The sequence below is a fragment of the Gorilla gorilla genome, chromosome 1, assembly GCF_029281585.2.
Source record: "Gorilla gorilla gorilla isolate KB3781 chromosome 1, NHGRI_mGorGor1-v2.1_pri, whole genome shotgun sequence".
Lineage (NCBI taxonomy): Eukaryota > Metazoa > Chordata > Mammalia > Primates > Hominidae > Gorilla > Gorilla gorilla.
The window spans coordinates 212,730,093-212,746,617 of record NC_073224.2 but is presented as its reverse complement, the minus strand read 5'-3'; the positions used below and the strand labels follow the sequence as shown (position 1 = coordinate 212,746,617).

The window sequence follows — 16,525 nt, the reverse complement described above, 5'->3', positions numbered from 1 at the left end:
GCTCCTCTACTCACTGTTTTTTTTTTTTTTTTTTGCCAGTCTTTGTCAGAAAATGTATTTATTATTGATAGTGAGTGAAGTAAAGATGTGAGTATTCACTATAGAGGTTATATCAGCTAAGGTTGCCTTCATATTGATAAAAATACCTTATCTCACTTGTAATCATAAACATTATTCCAGTAGAAGAGGTACATTTTCTCTCCTTTTTGTCTTCTTGCTTGTATAATCACCATAATAAGTTAAAATGAAATAGCTCTTATATAATCAAAGGAGAAAAGAAAGAGAGACAAAACCAACATGCCACAGCCTAGACAATTCCATCCAGCACTGCTGCCTCCAGATCTGTTTTCTGGCTTTCTCCACCCAGCACTGCTGCCCCCAGATCTATGTTTTCTGGCTCTCTCCTCACCCTACTCCAATTAATTTAGCCCCCCACCCCATCCTACTTTGTTAGGGTGGAGGTTCACCAAATGATGGGGCTTGTTCAGAAGAGAAACATTTTATGGTCAGTGGAAGTTGAATAGAAAGTACCAAAAGGTGGAGAGGGCTGCCCTTCTCTTTTAATCATCATAAGAGGGTTTGCTAATACTGAAGAGTGTCCTTTAATGACTGATCCCTGATCAAGGCTTTGGCCCTTCAAATTGCTGCTGTTCAAAATGTGAAATGATTCTGCTGAATCCATTCTTGGTGTCTCTCTTTAGTGGTCTTCTCATTAGTGGTCTTGTCTTCAAATGGGTTGTTTTCTCACTAGGAAAAACAATGTTCCATCTCTGGAATTAACGTTGATGGTGTTTTGCTCATTCTGAAAGTTTTTATCCTCCCTTCTCAAGCATGCTCTGTTTGGCATGACTGACACAGTGCGTATACTGGGTGGCCAGAGTGGAGCATTTGAGGGTCTGGTGGGTGTTCTCACGGTAACACTGAAGAGTTTTGGCCTGCAGATCAGCACAGACTGGATGAGACTCATACCGCTTGAACTTTGCTTCCACCTCTTCAGCAGCTTTCTGATACTGTTCAGTGGTGACTCTGTAGAACTCTGAGCTCCTCTTCTCCAGTCTAGCCAGCTGTTCTTTGTAGAATGCATCCTGCTTCTTTAGCACTCGGTCTTTCTCTTCCAGCTGCCTAGCCAGGAGCTTTGCCTTAGCGCGTTCCTCCTCGCTAGATATCCTCTCCCGAAGGATGGCTCTGGTTAACTGCTCATTGGCAGCAGCCCTCTCTCGGTCCAGCTCTCTGGCTGCTTTAGTCGTTTCTGATCTTCAGATTATTTCTTGGCTTGCTCCAATGCCAGCTCCTCAGCTACTCTTCTCTTCAATTCTTCATCAGAAACTGAGGCACCATAAGCACCAGAATACCGCTGAGACTTCGAACCAGATGGAGAGGATTCCTTCATTCGATCAATCACATTTTCCGAAAGCCGGACGCCCTTCACCACGGTGATGTTCTCATTCTCGTCCGCCTCGAAGGTGACCCGGCGGGTGCTGGTGGTCCCACCCATGGCTTCGGTTCCTGCCCCAGCAGAGACCTAGCGCGGAACCACGTGCACTTCGGGGCCCCCGCGCCCACACGCGCGTGGAAGGGCCTGGATTCTTTTCCCACATGGCGGGAGCAAGGCCACGGCCCCTACTCACTGTTTCAATGAATGATGTACCTTGGTATCCTGGACAAGGTCCCCAATATGAAGCAACTATGTTGTCTGGGTAAGTACCCAGGGTTCATCATCTCACACCAAGAAAATTTAGGACATGGACGCACATGAGGAGTTTAGGAGCAGAGGTTTAATAGGCAAGAGAAAGAGAAAGAAAGAGAAAGGAAAACAGCTCTCTCTCTAGTGAGAGAGGGGGGACTTCTGAGAGGAAAAATCCCCCTCTTTTTTTTTTTTTTTGAGACGGAGTCCTGCTCTGTCACTCAGGCTGGAGTGCATTGGCGCAATCAGCTCACTGCAACCGCCACCTCCCAGGTTCAAGCGATTCTCCTGCCTCAGCCTCCTGAGTAGCTGAGTAGCTGAGTAGCAGGCAGATTACTTGAGCTCAGGAGTTCAAGATCAGCCTGGGCAACAACATGGCGAAACTCTGTCTCTACCAAAAAAAAAGTAGAGATGAGATCTTGCTATGTTGCCCAGGCTGGTTGTAAACTTGAACCAGGGAGGCAGAGGTTGCAGTGAGCCAAGATTGCACCACTGCCTTCCAGCCTGGGCGACAGAGCGAGACTGTCTCAAAAAAAAAAATTATTTCACTTTATCTCCAGTATTGGCTTACAAGTTATACCTATTTTTAAATTTTCAGTGGTTACCCTAGGACTTATAATGCATATATTTAACTTACCACAGTCTACTTTCTTTTTTTTTTTTTTTTTTTTTTTTGAGACGGAGTCTCGCTCTGTTGCCAAGGCTGAAGTGCAATGGTGTGATCTCGGCTCACTGCAACCTCCGCCTCCCGGATTCAAGCGATTCTTCTGCCTCAGCCTCCTGAATAGCTGGGACTACAGGCATGTGCCACTACGCCCAGCTAATTTTTGTATTTTTAGTAGATACAGGGTTTCACCATATTGGTCAGGCTGGCCTCAACTCCTGACTTCGTGATCTGCCCGCCTCGGCCTCTCAAAGTGCTGGGATTACAGACATGAGCCACCGCACCTGGCCCAGAATCTACTTTCAAATAATGTTAAACCATTTCCCATATATTGCAAGAACCTCACAACAATATACTTCCAGTTCCTTCCTACCACCTTTGGTACTCTTCTTAATCTTTTTCTTTTTTTTTCTTAAGATGGGGTCTCGCTAAATTACCCAGGCTGGTCTTGGACTCCTGGGCTCAAGCAATCCTCCCACCTTGGCTTTCCAAAGTGCTGGGATTACAGGCGTGAGCCACTGCGCCTGGCCAATTATTTTTTAAAGATATTAAAAATAAGAATAATGGGCTGGGCGCGGTGGCTCACACCTGTAACCCCAGCACTTTGGGAGGCCGAGGCGGGTGGATCATCTAAGGTCGGGAGTTTGAGACCAGCCTGACCAACGTGGTGAAACCCCATCTCTACTAAAAATACAAAAATTAGCTGGGTGTGGTGGCGCATGCCTGTAATCCCAGCTACTCAGGAGGCTGAGGCAGGAGAATCGCTAGAACTCAGGAGGCGGAGGTTGCGGTGAGCCGAGATCTTGCCATTGCACTCCGGCCTGGGCAACAAGAGTGAAACTCCATCTCAAAATAAATAAATAAATGAAAGAATAATGTTTTTCATCTTTACCTTGTATTTTTACCATTTTCAGTACTCTTCATTTCTTTGTGTAGATCCAAGTTCTGCCTGGTGTCATATACCTTCTGCATGAGGAATCTCCTTTACCTTTTCTCATTGTAGGTCTGCTGACAATGATTTTTCCCAGCTTTTGTTTGTTGCTTGGTCAACTTTCAGCCACCCCTGCACACTTGCACCCCAGCCGAGCTCCTTCCCCATGCTCCCGTGTCTCCCACTGTGGTAGACTGCCTTTGCTTGTTCCTTGGTGCTGGGCTCCTCAGGAAGTGGGATGGGTTTCTCTGTTGTCCTGACCCAGCCTTCGTCTTAGGCAGACTCAATACATCCGGGACTTAGGCTGGAGCCTTCTCAGCATTCCTGCCCCTCCTCCATGTATTTCTGGTTATCTGCAGTGTTAGCAGTTCTCAGCTTATTATTGCTGTAGGATCCTGGGCCCCAGATGGTTTCCAGCCCCCCAAAAAGGTAGAGGGTTTTTGCTTCTACCCTTCTCCCAGGTGCAGTGGGTCACGGAGTGAGAGTGTTTCCTACCCACCCAACACCAAAGGCAAATGAGTTTTGCTTCTACTCCTTTCTAGAAGCAATAAATCTTTGCTGAGCTGTGGCATGAGAGGGTCTGCTTTCCCTCCCACAGACAACTTTGTCCCCCTTAAAAGCAGCTTGTGGGACTTCATGCTCATCCCTCAACTGCAGCCTACCACCTGCACACCCGCGCCACTGAGGGGGCTCTCTCTGGTCTCCTGCCCTGCCTCCAGTCTTGTGAGGACCCAATGGAGGCCCATGGAAAAGAATTTGGAGTGAGTGCAAACTCCCCTTGTGTCTAGGCCCCAGTCTGTACCAAACTGATATGCTGGCACACACTTGGTGCTTAAAACATTTTTTAAGCTTTAGCTGATTTTCTTTTACTCACTTGAATGGCAGCCACCACATTCCCCCATGCTCTGACAAAGGTGATGCAATTTGTGTGTTCCATCACATCTGTGAGAGGCTTGTATCTCTTTGAAATTCAATTGACTTGGTTGCCTTGCAAACTTAGCTCTCTGATGAGCTCAAGAAAAATTAGGACTTCATAAATTATCTGCCTTTTCCTCATTGTTAAGGGAGGAGCAATGTTCTTTGCCACTTTCTTCATTCCAGGTGACAGTGGAAGCCTAAAATCTTTCTTGAAACTTACTTTTTATTACTGAACAACATATCTTGGATATCTTTCATGGCAATAACCAGGGATTTACATAGTGTTTCAGTACTACCTCGGCTGCAATGGAGTACCCTACATAAGAATATTTTCTTTTTTTTCTCTCTTTTTTTGAGACAGAATCTCGCTCTGTCACCCAGGCTGGAGTGCCGTGGCACGATCTCGGCTCACTGCAACCTCTGCCTCCCGGGTTCAAGAGATTCTCCTGCCTCAGCCTCCCAAGTAGCTGGGATTACAGGCACACGCTGCCACGCCCAGCTAATATTTTGTATTTTTAGTAGAGATGGGGTTTCTGCATGTTGGTCAGGCTGGTCTTGAACTCCTGACCTCAGGTGATCCGCCCACCTCGGCCTCCCAAAGTGCTGGGATTACAGGCATGAGCCACTGCTCCTGGCGGGGTTTTTTTTTTTTTTTTTGACTTTTTTTTTTCTGAGACTTTTTTTTTTTTGAGACAGGGTCTCCCTCTGTCACCCAGGCTAGAGTGCAGTAGTGTGGTCTCGGCTCACTGCAACCTCCGGCTCCTGGGTTCAAATAATTCTCCTGCCTCAGCCTCCGGAGCAGCTGGGACTATAGGCGTGCGCCACATGCCCGGCTAATCTTCGTATTTTTAGTAGAGACGGGGTTTCACCATGTTGGCCAGGCTGGTCTTGAACTGACCGCAGGTGATCTGCCCGCCTCGGCCTCCCAAAGTGCTGGGATTACAGGCGAGAGCCACCACTCCCAGCTAGGAATATTTTCAGAAATAATTCCCAAACCCTCAAGGGTGGGTCCATCTCTTGCTGCATCCGAGCATTTGTGCCAGGCACTGTGGGGCAAAGCATTCGTCCATTCACCTGGTATTTACTGAGAGCATCCCATGCACATGTATCTACCAGGCTAGCTGCTGGAGATTCTATAGGCAGACCTGGTCCTGGCCTTCATGGGGCTCAGAGTATGGCAAAGCAGATAGTGGGGAAAAACATCACAACAGATGTGGTAAGTGTTACAAAAGGGAAGTAGAGGACACTGTGGGAGATTATGACTGGGGAACCAACCTAGCCCTGTTCAAGAAAGGCCTTCCTGGCCAGGCACGGTGGCTCATGTCTGTAATCCTAGCATTTTGGGAGGCCAAGATGGGTGGATCACTTGAGGTCAGGAGTTCGAAACCAGCCTGGCCAAATGGTGCAACCCATCTCTACTAAAAATACAAAAAAAAAAAAAAAAAAAAATTTAACGGGGCATGGTGGCGGGTGCCTGTAATCCCAGCTACTCGGGAGGCTGAGGCAGGAGAATTGCTTGAGCCCGGGAGGCAGAGGTTGTGGTGAGCCAAGATCGCACCCCTGCACTCCAGCCTGGGTGACAGAGTGAGACTCCATCTAAAAAAAAAAAAAAGAAAGGCCTTCCTAAAGAAGAGGCATTTTAGCTGAGAGCTGCAGGATACTTAGGACTCAGCCAGGCAAAGAGAGGAAGTGTTCTAGTTATAATGGGTGCATACCAAATTTCTCCAATGCTTATTGGCATAAAACAGCCGTTTATTACAATCACGAGTTCTCTGGGTCAGGAATTCAGGCAAGACACCACAGGTGGCTTATCTCTGCACCAGTGTCTGGGGACTAGCTGGAGCACTTAAAGGCTGAAACCTGGAATCATCTAAAGGTGGTGGTTGATGTCTGCTGTTGGCTAGGGGCCTCGGCTCCTCTGCATGTGAGCTTCTTTGAGTGATCGCTCCACGTGGGCCAGTTTGGGCTTCCTCAGCACAGGACTAGGTTCCAAGGGCAAACATCCCAAGAAAGAGACTCAGGCAGAAGTAGTATCACCTTTTATGACCCAACTTCAGTAGTCACTCGGCATTCTGTCTCCTGCGTTCTAATTGTTGAGGCGGTCAGTAAGAGTCCCATTCCATTTCAAGGGGAGGGGAAACAAAAACAGATTCCATCTCTTGATGAGGAAGCAGCAAGATTCTGGAATAGCAGAAATATTGCCATGGCCGTTTTAGGAAAGCACAATCTACCACAGAGGGAAGAGTGTTTCAGTGTGGGAGAATGCTTGAGCAAAAATCTTCTGGTGAGAGAAGGCAGGGCCCACACTAAGACAGAAAAGAGGCCTGGTAAGGCTAGCCAAGAGGAGACTGGTAGAAAATGAGGCTTACGAGGTCAAAAACCAACATCCTCATTCTTGCGCTGAGGAAGTGTATCATCTTAACAGCTATGGTGCCTCCCTTCTATTTAATGCTTTATAAGCGACAAAGCGATGCCTCAGTTCTTTCCTCATTTGTTTCAAACAACAGTCCTGTGAGGGATGTATGCTTAGCCCTATAAAGACGAAGAAACTAAGCATCAGTGACATGAAGTGGGAGGCAACACAGTGGGGCAGGACTACTCACAGCAATTTTAGGTGTCACATGGATAAACATTTTACATGTTAATAGTTAACGTCTCCTGGTATGATTCCATCCTGAGTGGCTGTTCTCTCGAGCAGCGTTCATTTATCTCTGTCCGCCTTCTGTCCCACCTAAGTGTGTGCCGCCACCCGATAGAAGATTCGATGGACATGGACATGAGCCCCCTGAGGCCCCAGAACTATCTTTTTGGTTGTGAACTAAAGGCTGACAAAGATGATCACTTTAAGGTGGATAATGATGAAAATGAGCACCAGTTATCTTTAAGAACGGTCAGTTTAGGGGCTGGTACAAAGGATGAATTGCACATTGTTGAAGCAGAGGCAATGAATTACGAAGGCAGTCCAATTAAAGTAACACTGGCAACTTTGAAAATGTCTGCACAGCCAACGGTTTCCCTTGGGGGCTTTGCAATAACACCACCAGTGGTCTTAAGATTTAAGTGTGGTTCAGGACCAGTGCATATTAGTGGACAGCACTTAGTAGCTGTGGAGGAAGATGCAGAGTCAGAAGATGAAGAGGAGGAGGATGTGAAACTCTTAAGTATATCTGGAAAGCGGTCTGCCCCTGGAGGTGGTAGCAAGGTTCCACAGAAAAAAGTAAAACTTGCTGTTGATGAAGATGATGATGATGATGATGATGATGATGATTTTGATGATGAGGAAGCTGAATAAAAAGTGCCAGTGAAGAAATCTATATGAGATACTCCAGCCAAAAATGCACACAAGTCAAATCAGAATGGAAAAGACTCAAAACCATCATCAACACCAAGATCAAAAGGACAAGAATCCTTCAAAACACAGGAAAAAAACTCCTAAAACACCAAAAGGATCTAGTTCGGCAGAAGACATTAAAGCAAAAATGCAAGCAAGTATAGAAAAAGGTGGTTCTCTTCCCAGAGTGGAAGCCGAGTTCATCAATTTTGTGAAGAATTGCTTCTGGATGACTGACCAAGAGGCTGTTCAAGATCTCTGGCAGTGGAGGAAGTCTCCTTAAGAAAATAGCTTCAACAATTTGTTAAAAATGTTCCATCATATTTCATTTCTGTAACAGTTGATATCTGGCTGTCCTTTTTGTTTTTTTTTTTACTTTTGTTTGGCAATTGCAAAATTTATTTTATACAGAAAATATTTCACTTAATTTGAATAAAATCTTTTTTTCCATTAAAGTTTTTTTTAAATTTTATTATTATTATACTTTAAGTTTTAGGGTACATGTGCACAACGTGCAGGTTTGTTACATATGTATACATGTGCCATGTTGGTGTGCTGCACCCATTACCTCGTCATTTAGCATTAGGTATATCTCCTAATGCTATCCCTCCCCCCTGCCCCCACCCCACCACAGTCCCCAGTGTGTGACGTTCCCCTTCCTGCGTCCATGTGTTCTCATTGTTCAATTCCCACCTATGAGTGAGAACATGTGGTGCTTGGTTTTTTGTCCCTGCGATAGTTTGCTGAGAATGATGGTTTCCAGCTTCATCCATGTCCCTACAAAGGACATGAATTCATCATTTTTTATGGCTGCATAGTATTCCATGGTGTATATGTGCCACATTTTCTTAATCCAGTCTATCATTGTTGGACATTTGGGTTGGTTCCAAGTCTTTGCTATTGTGAATAGTGCCACAATAAACATACGTGTGCATGTGACTTTATAGCAGCATGCTGCTATAAAGTCACATGGCTGTGCTTTTTATAGTGCAGAGTGAGAACTTTCCCTACCGTGTTTGATAAATGTTGTCCAGGTTCCATTGCCAAGAATGTGTTGTCCAAAATGCCTGTTTAGTTTTTAAAAATGGAACTCACACTTTGCTTGGTTTTAAGTATGTATGGAATGTTATGATAGGACATAGTAGTAGCGGTGGTCAGACATGGAAATTGTGGGAAGACAAAAATATGTGAAATAAAACTCAATATTTTAATAAAGTAAAAAAAAAAAAAAAAGTTAATGTCAGGCCAGGTGCGGTGGCTCATGCCTGTAATCCCAGTACTTTGGGAGGCCGTGACGGGTGGATCACCTGAGGTCAGGAGTTCGAGATCAGCCTGGCCAACATGGTGAAACCCCATCTCAACAAAAAATACAAAAATTAGCCGGGCGTGATGGTGGGTGCCTGTAATCCCAGCTACTTAGGAGGCTGAAGGCAGGAGAATCGCTTGAACCTGGGAGACAGAGGTTGCAGTGAGCCAATATTGAGCCACTGCACTCCAGCCTGGGCAACAGAGCGAGACTCTGTCTCAAAAAAAAACAATAACTTGTACAACTTGCGACCTGTGTCCTGTGAGCTGCATATGGCCCACAATGGCTTTGAATGCGGCCCAACACAAATTCATAAATTTTCTTAAAATATTACGAGATTTTAGGCCAGGCACAGTAGCTCATGCCTGTAATCCCAGCACTTTGGGAGGCCGAGGCAGGCGAATCACGAGGTCAGGAGTTCGAGATCAGCCTGGCCAAGATGGTGAAACCCCGTCTCTACTAAACACACAAAAAATAGCCAAGTGCAGTGGCAGGCGCCTATAATCCCAGCTACTCGGGAGGCTGAGGCAGGAGAATCACTTGAACCCAGGGGGCAGAGATTGCAGTGAGCCGAGATCACACCACCACATTCCAGCTTGGGTGACAGAGTGAGACTCCGTCTAAAAAAAAAAAAAAATTATGAGTTTTTTGTTTTTGTTTTTGTTTTTTAAGCTCACCAGCTATCATTAGTGTATTTTAGTTAGTGTTTAGTTTAGTTAGTGTGGCCCAAGACAATTCTTCTTCTTCCAGTGTGGCCCAGGAAGCCAAAAGATTGGATGCCCTGGTAGAAGGTCTGTGATTATGGTCATAATGATAAAGATGGAAGGTAAATGAGGAGCGTTTAAGAAATACTGGCAAAGGATTCGGCGCGTGGGATCTGGAACGAGAGCAAATCCTGGCTAGTTTCCAAAAGTAAACATCCCAAAAAAGACCCAGGCAAGTTATTTAGCTTCCCTGTGCCTCAGTTTTCTCATCTTTAAAATGAAAATAGGCTGGGCATGGTGGCTCATGCTTGTAATCCTAGCACTTCGGAAGACCAAGGTAGGAGGATTGCTTGAGACCAGGAGTTCGAGACCAGCCCTGGCAACATAGCGAGACCCTTGTCTCTATACAAAATTTAAAAAATAAATTATGGCCAGGTGCACTGTCTCATGCTTGTAATCTTTTGGGAAGCCAAGGCAAGAAGATCACTTGAGCTCAGGAGTTTGAGATGAGCCTGGGCAACATTGTGAGACTCCTTTTCTAAAAAAAGAAAAAAAAAAGAGAGAAAAAGAAAGTTAAAAAAAAAAAAAGGCCAGGCGTCATAGCACACGCCTGTAGTCCTAAGCTACTCAGGAGGCTAAGTTGGAGCAATCGCTTGACCCCAAGAGATCCAGGTGGCAGAGCCATGATTACACCACTGCACTCCAGCCTGGGTGACAGAGGGAGAGAGAGACTCTGTATCAAATAAATAAATAAATAAATAATAAATAAAATGAAAATAATTATATTACCTCCTTTCATAGGGTTGTCATGAAGACTAAATTAGTTGATATTTGTATAGTGCCTACAATAGTTCTTGGCACTTAGTTCTACATAAGTGTTTGTTAAATAACTAAATTAAATTAACTGACTTAAGCATAAAAGGGAATGTCCTGGCTCTTCTAACTAAAAAGTTCATGGGTATCTGTCTTCAGGGTGGATCTGAGAGCTCAAAGTTTGTCATCAGCTCTCTCTATCTCTCTCCTTTGCTCCCTCCTGCACCTCCCACCCTGCAACATCTCAGCTCTGCTCTGCGTTGATCTGTCCTCAGGTGACCTCCCACCCAGCATTGGCAAGGTGGCTACAGTAGCTCCAGGGTTATATCCTCATAGCTACCAGCCCAGAGGAAAGAGATACCTCTTTGCCATTGTTGTAGGAAACTTACATATGCAGCCTAGAATCCAAGAGGTGAAGCCAAGTTCCCCAAACCTCGTGGACTGAATGTGTGGGAGGCATGGTCCCTTAAGGAAAATCCAGGTGTTCTTCAAAGAAGAAAAGAGATCAGATGCTGGATAGAAAAACAAGCTAACAAAAATGTAAAGTCTGGGGCTGGGCATGGTGCCTCAGCACTTTGGGAGGCTGAGGCAGGAGGATCGCTTGAGCCTAGGAGTGTAAAACCAGCCTGGGCAACATAGCAAGACCCCATATCTATAAAAAACAAAACAAAAAAAGAAAGAAAGAAAGAAAATAAAGTCCACTCTACTACGTAACTTTGTAAATTATCTTAGCTCTCTGAGCCTCAGTTTCCTTGTATGTAAATGAAGACAATCCTTGACGGTGCCCACACAATAAAACCGTGGTAAGGATTAAATGAGTTAAACATCTATTACTGAAGTTTAACACCATACCAGGCAAACAGTAAGTACTCAAGAAATGTTAGTTATTATTCTGGAAGTTGCTCTCTGAGGTAGCGTGTGGGTCAGTGTCCTCTTTGTGAGATTTCATTTCGGTGTACCGCGGCCAGGGCCAGAAAGTGCAGAAGGTTATGGTACAGCCCATCAACCTCTCTTCAGATATTTACAAAACAGATCCCGGATTCAGGTGTGGCTCTATGAGCAAGTGAATATGCGGATAGAAGGCTGTATCATTGGTTTTGATGAATATATAAACCTTGTATTAGATGATACAGAAGGGATTCATTCTAAAACAAAGTGAAGAAAACAACTGGGTTGATATTTCTTTTCTTTTTTTTTTTTTTTGAGACGGAGTTTCGCTCTTGTTGCCCAGGCTGGAGTGCAACGGTGCAATCTCAGCTCACCACAGCCTCCGCCTCCTGGGTTCAAGCGATTCTCCTGCCTCAGCCTCCCGAGAAGCTGGGATTACCAGTGTGCACCACCACACCCGGCTAACTTTGTATTTTTAGTGGAGATGGTGTTACTCCATGTTGGTCAGGCTGGCCTCGAACTCCCAATCTCAGGTGATCCGCCTGCCTTGGCCTCCCAAAAAGTGCTGGAATTACAGGCGTGAGCCACCACGCCCGGCCTAGACTTTCTATTAGCTTCTTCTAACAGCAATCCCTCTTCTCTGTGTAGTATTTTACAGTATACAAAGAGACTTCACCTGCATTTTTAAAATTTGATCCTCACAATAACCTCCTGGCTTTTTGCAAACATTACACAGTTGGAGAACTGGAAACTCAAGGAACCATGCATCCATCCACTTCCTCCACAAACATGAAGTGTATACCACATTCTGTGGGGAATGGCTCCTCCTCATGCTCCAGCTTCATTCCATATTTCCACTCATCTATACCCTAGAGCAGGGTTTTTCAAGTTGCAGGTCATTATTCATTAGCAGGTCATGAAATCAATTTAGTGAGCCATTATCAGCAATTTAATTTTTTTGATGAAACAGAAAACACCCGGTGCATCCCAAATAGTGCACCAGAATACCGTTTTGTGAGACTCTTATTCAATTACACATCTGCATATATACGTGGATACTGGGTCACAATGTAAAATGGATTTCTCTTTGTAAGACATTGTTAAAGAGGTCGAAAACTGTTGACTAGCAGAGCATCTGAAACTTTGTGGTCCCAAGACCCCTTTACAATCTTAAAAATTATTGAGAACCCTCCAAAAATGTCTGTTTTTTGTAGATTATGTCTATTGATATTTACCATACTGGAATTAAAACTGAAAAAATTTCACAGGAATACTCAGGCACAGATACCATTAGCCATGAGATTGATATAATCACTTGTCTTGTAGCCTCTGGAAAACTCCACTGTACCTTCATGAGAGAACCACTGTGGAAAAGGCAAATAACTTTTTAGCACTATTATGGATATTGTTTTGACTTTGCAGACCCACTGAAAAGGTCTTGGAGGAATGGACTACAGGACATCTTTGTCTAAATGTTTCTGCCAAATTTCTTTTCTTTTTTTTTTTTTTGAGATGGAGTCTTGATCTGTTGCCCAGGCTGGAGCGCAGTGGTGCAATCTCAGCTCACTGCAAGCTCCGCCTCCCGGGTACACACCATTCTCCTGCCTCAGCCTCCCGAGTAGCTGGGACTACAGGTGCTCACCACCATGCCCAGCTAATTTTTTTTGTATTTTTAGTAGAGACGGGTTTTCACCATGTTAGCCAGGATGGTCTCGATTTCCTGACCTCGTGATCTGCCCACCTTGGCCTCCCAAAGTGCTGGGATTACAGGCTTGAGCTACCGTGCCCGGCCCAAATTTCTAATTCACCCTTTCCAAAGCAAACTCATCATCTTCTTTTCCAAACCAATAGATTCTCACAGGGTCCACATTATGGTCATTAACACTTTGAAGTTAAAATAAAAACGTAGACTGTGTGTGGTGGCTCATGCCTATAATCCCAGCACTTTAGGAGGCCGAGGCGGGTGGATCACCTGAGGTCAGGAGTTTGAGACCAGCCTGGCCAGCATGGTGAAACCCCGTCTCTACTAAAAATACAAAAAAAAAAAAATAATAAGTAGCCAGGTGTGGTGGTGTGCGCCTGTAATCCCAGCTACTTGGGAGGCTGAGGCAGGAGAACTGCTTGAACCCAGGAGGCGGAGGTTACAGTGAGCCAAGATCATGCCATTGCACTCTAGCCTGGGGGACAGAGTGAGACTATGTCTCAAACAAACAAACAAAAAAATGTAGAGATGAATCTCTAAATTTAACATTTTATTTGTGAAGAAAGAATTGTAATTTGGGGCATATATGCAGACAGGGTAGTCTTCAGTATGTCTGAAGAACAAACAGAAGGTTGGAGATTTTATTTAAAAAGAGAAATGTATTGCTCTTTGAAAATTTTTGGCCAGGTGCAGTGGCTCACACTAGTAATTCCAGCACTTTGGGAGGCCGAGGTGGGAGGATTGCTTGAGCCCAGGAGTTCAAGATAAGACTGGGCAACAGAGTGAGACCCCATCTCTACAAAAAAATTTAAAAATTAGCTGCTGGTGGTGTGCACCTGTGGTCCCAGCTACTCCAGAGGCTTAGGTGAGAGAATCACTTGAGCCCAGGAGGTCGAGGCTGCAGTGAGCTATGATTGCGCCACTGCACTCCAGTCTGGGTGACAGGGTGAGACCCTGTCTCCAACAAAGAGAAAGTTGGCTGGGCATGGTGGCTCACACCAGTAATCTTAACACTTGGGGAGGCCGAGGCGTGCAGATCACCTGAGGTCAGGAGTTCGAGACCAGCCTAGCCAACATGGTGAAACCCTGCCTCTACTAAAAATACAAAAATTTAGCCGGGCGTGGTGGTGGGCACCTGTAGTCCCAGCTACTCGGAATGCGGAAGCAGGAGAATTGCTTGAACCTGGGAGGCAGAGGTTGCAGTGAGCCGAGACTACACCACTGCACTCCAGCCTGGGTGACAGAGCAAGATTCCATCTCAAAAAAAAAAAAAAAAAGGAAAGTTCATTGGCACTAGTAAGGTTCTGGGGAGCTGGCAACTTTTGATTGCCACACTCACTTTGATTGGTGAGTGATGGCAGTGGGTAAAATTAGTTTTAGAGTCATTCCAGCAACTATTAGATAAAACTGGTTTTAGGTGACAATAGACACTTTCAGCAGCCAGGCTTTCAGAGAATTACATTTTTGGAACAAAATGTGTCCTGAGTGCTTTTCCCCTCAGCTCCTCAACCCTGTTTTAGTTGGGTATGATAAAAATAACCCAATTCATATAATCAGCCTTCACAGACATTATCCTCCTGCAGTGACCCACGGTTCAAACTAAGGATTTTATTTAAGTTCTGTCTCCTTCATCATCACAGTCAGTGCCACCAAATCTCAACCACCTCTCTTTTGCCTTCCAAGTGGACAAGGCGTAAGATTATTACTTGGGAGGTAGCCTAGCATAATGATTAACACCATGGATCAGAGTTACACAGACTTTGCTGTAGAGCTTTGGACAAATTACCAATGCATGTGTAAAATTCAAAAGTAGGTGTAGGCTGTAAAATGCATTTTAATCAGAGTACCATTATTTTGTTCAAATGCTTTTAATTATTGGAATGTAAAATTTTTTATTTTTATTTATTTACTTATTTATTTTTGAGACAGAGCCTTGCTCTGTTGCCCAGGCCGAAGTGCAGTGGCTCGATCTTGGCTCACAGCAACTTTCGCCTCCTGGGTTCAAGCAATTCTCCTGCCTCAGCCTCCCAAGTAGCTGGGATTACAGGCGCATGCCACTACACCCAGCTAATTTTTGTATTTTTAGTAGAGACAGGCTTTGGCCATGTTGACTAGGCTGGTCTCGAACTCCTGACCTCAAGTGATCTGCCCGCCTTGGCCTCCCAAAGTGTTGGGATTACAGACGTGAGCCAGTAAGCCCGGCCTTGGAATGCACAATTTTTTAAATATGCAAATAAAAAGTTTAAAAACTTAGGAAAAAAGTACTAGGGAGGCTGAAGCAGTCAAATCACGAGATCAGGAGTTCAAGACCAGCCTGGCCAACATGGTGAAACCCTGTCTCTACTACAAATACAAAAAAATTGGCTGAGTGAGGTGGCTCACACCGGTAATCCCAGCACTTTGGGAAGTTGAGGCAGGTGGATCACATGAGGTCAGGAGTTTGAGACCAGCCTGGCTAACATGGCAAAATCCCGTCTCTACTAAAAACACAAAAACAAATTAGCCAGGCATGGTGGCAGGTGCCTGTAGTCCCAGCTACTCGGGAGGCTGAGGCAGGAGAATCGCTTGAAACTGGGAGGCGGAGGTTGCAGTGAGCTGAGATCGCGCCGCTGCACTCCAGCCTGGGCAACAGAGCGAGAGCCCATCTCAAAACAAATAAAATAAATAAATAAATAAAAATACAAAAAATTAGCTGGGCTTAGTGGCGGGCGCCTGTAATCCCAGCTACTCAGGAGGCTGAGCCAGGAGAATTGCTTGAACCCAGGCGGCAGAGTTTGCAGTGAGCCGAGATCGTGCCACTACACTCCAGCCCGGGTGACAGAGTGAGACTCTGGCTCAAAAAAAAAGAAAAGAAAGGAAAAAAAGAGCACTAAAAGGTATAGGAATGAAAAGTAAACCTCCTTCTCTCCCCTTTCCCAGAGCCACTCTGTTTCTCACCTAGGAAGGTAGCCACTTCCTGAATGTCAGTTATGAGTTTCTTTTTTTCATTGCTGCTGCACAAATTAAAGTTCTCAGTGTTTCTAACTTCATGTCATGCTTTAAGTTTTCGACTATCAAATTTGAGGCTCATCTTAAACCCTTCCCTGACTCTCTCTCCCTAGGACAGAGTCTGTTGCTCCTTCCTGTGGACAAACTACATAAACCTCTACAAAACTCACTGAATTTATTGCTTTGATCATAGATGTATTGATCTTTGTCACTATCTTATGAGTATCTAGGAAACCAGTGCCTTTTGTCTTTGTGAGCCTGATCTCTACCCAGTTCAGTGCTTGATGCAGTGTGGGTATTTAGTGAATCTCTGATGACTCAATGCATTTCCCCGATCAGGCATTTTCAGACGTCCCAGTGCATGTGGAGATATAATCTCAACTCTTCATATGGGCTTTCCAATTATTTCCATTAGGCCTCACCTCCGCTACCCAGACTGATCTCCTGGGAAATTTGGCTGTAGCCAAGATAATCTCCTTATTAACACCTGTCTGCCAAACTCTGTTTTACCAGCAGACATTTGCTTATGCTGCTGACCATCAGTTGAAATTCTGGAATCAAATATTACAAGATATCACATGCTATTTCCTAGGAAT

General features: G+C 44.9%; 2 protein-coding genes across 2 annotated transcripts; one reads left to right on the top strand and one right to left on the bottom strand.

Moving 5' to 3' along the window:
• Positions 1-291: 291 nt before the first annotated feature.
• LOC101135100 (MICOS complex subunit MIC19-like) lies at positions 292-1,529 on the bottom strand. The gene is given in 2 exon segments (XM_063701309.1): positions 292-1,234; positions 1,237-1,529. Coding segments are annotated over 2 exon segments (681 nt in total). The 5' UTR covers positions 1,496-1,529; the 3' UTR covers positions 292-812.
• Positions 1,530-6,858: 5,329 nt separating this feature from the next.
• LOC101135462 (nucleophosmin-like) lies at positions 6,859-7,768 on the top strand. The gene has a single exon (XM_063706260.1). The coding sequence runs from the start codon at positions 6,962-6,964 to the stop codon at positions 7,487-7,489; it is 528 nt and encodes a 175-aa protein (XP_063562330.1). The 5' UTR covers positions 6,859-6,961; the 3' UTR covers positions 7,490-7,768.
• Positions 7,769-16,525: the final 8,757 nt, after the last annotated feature.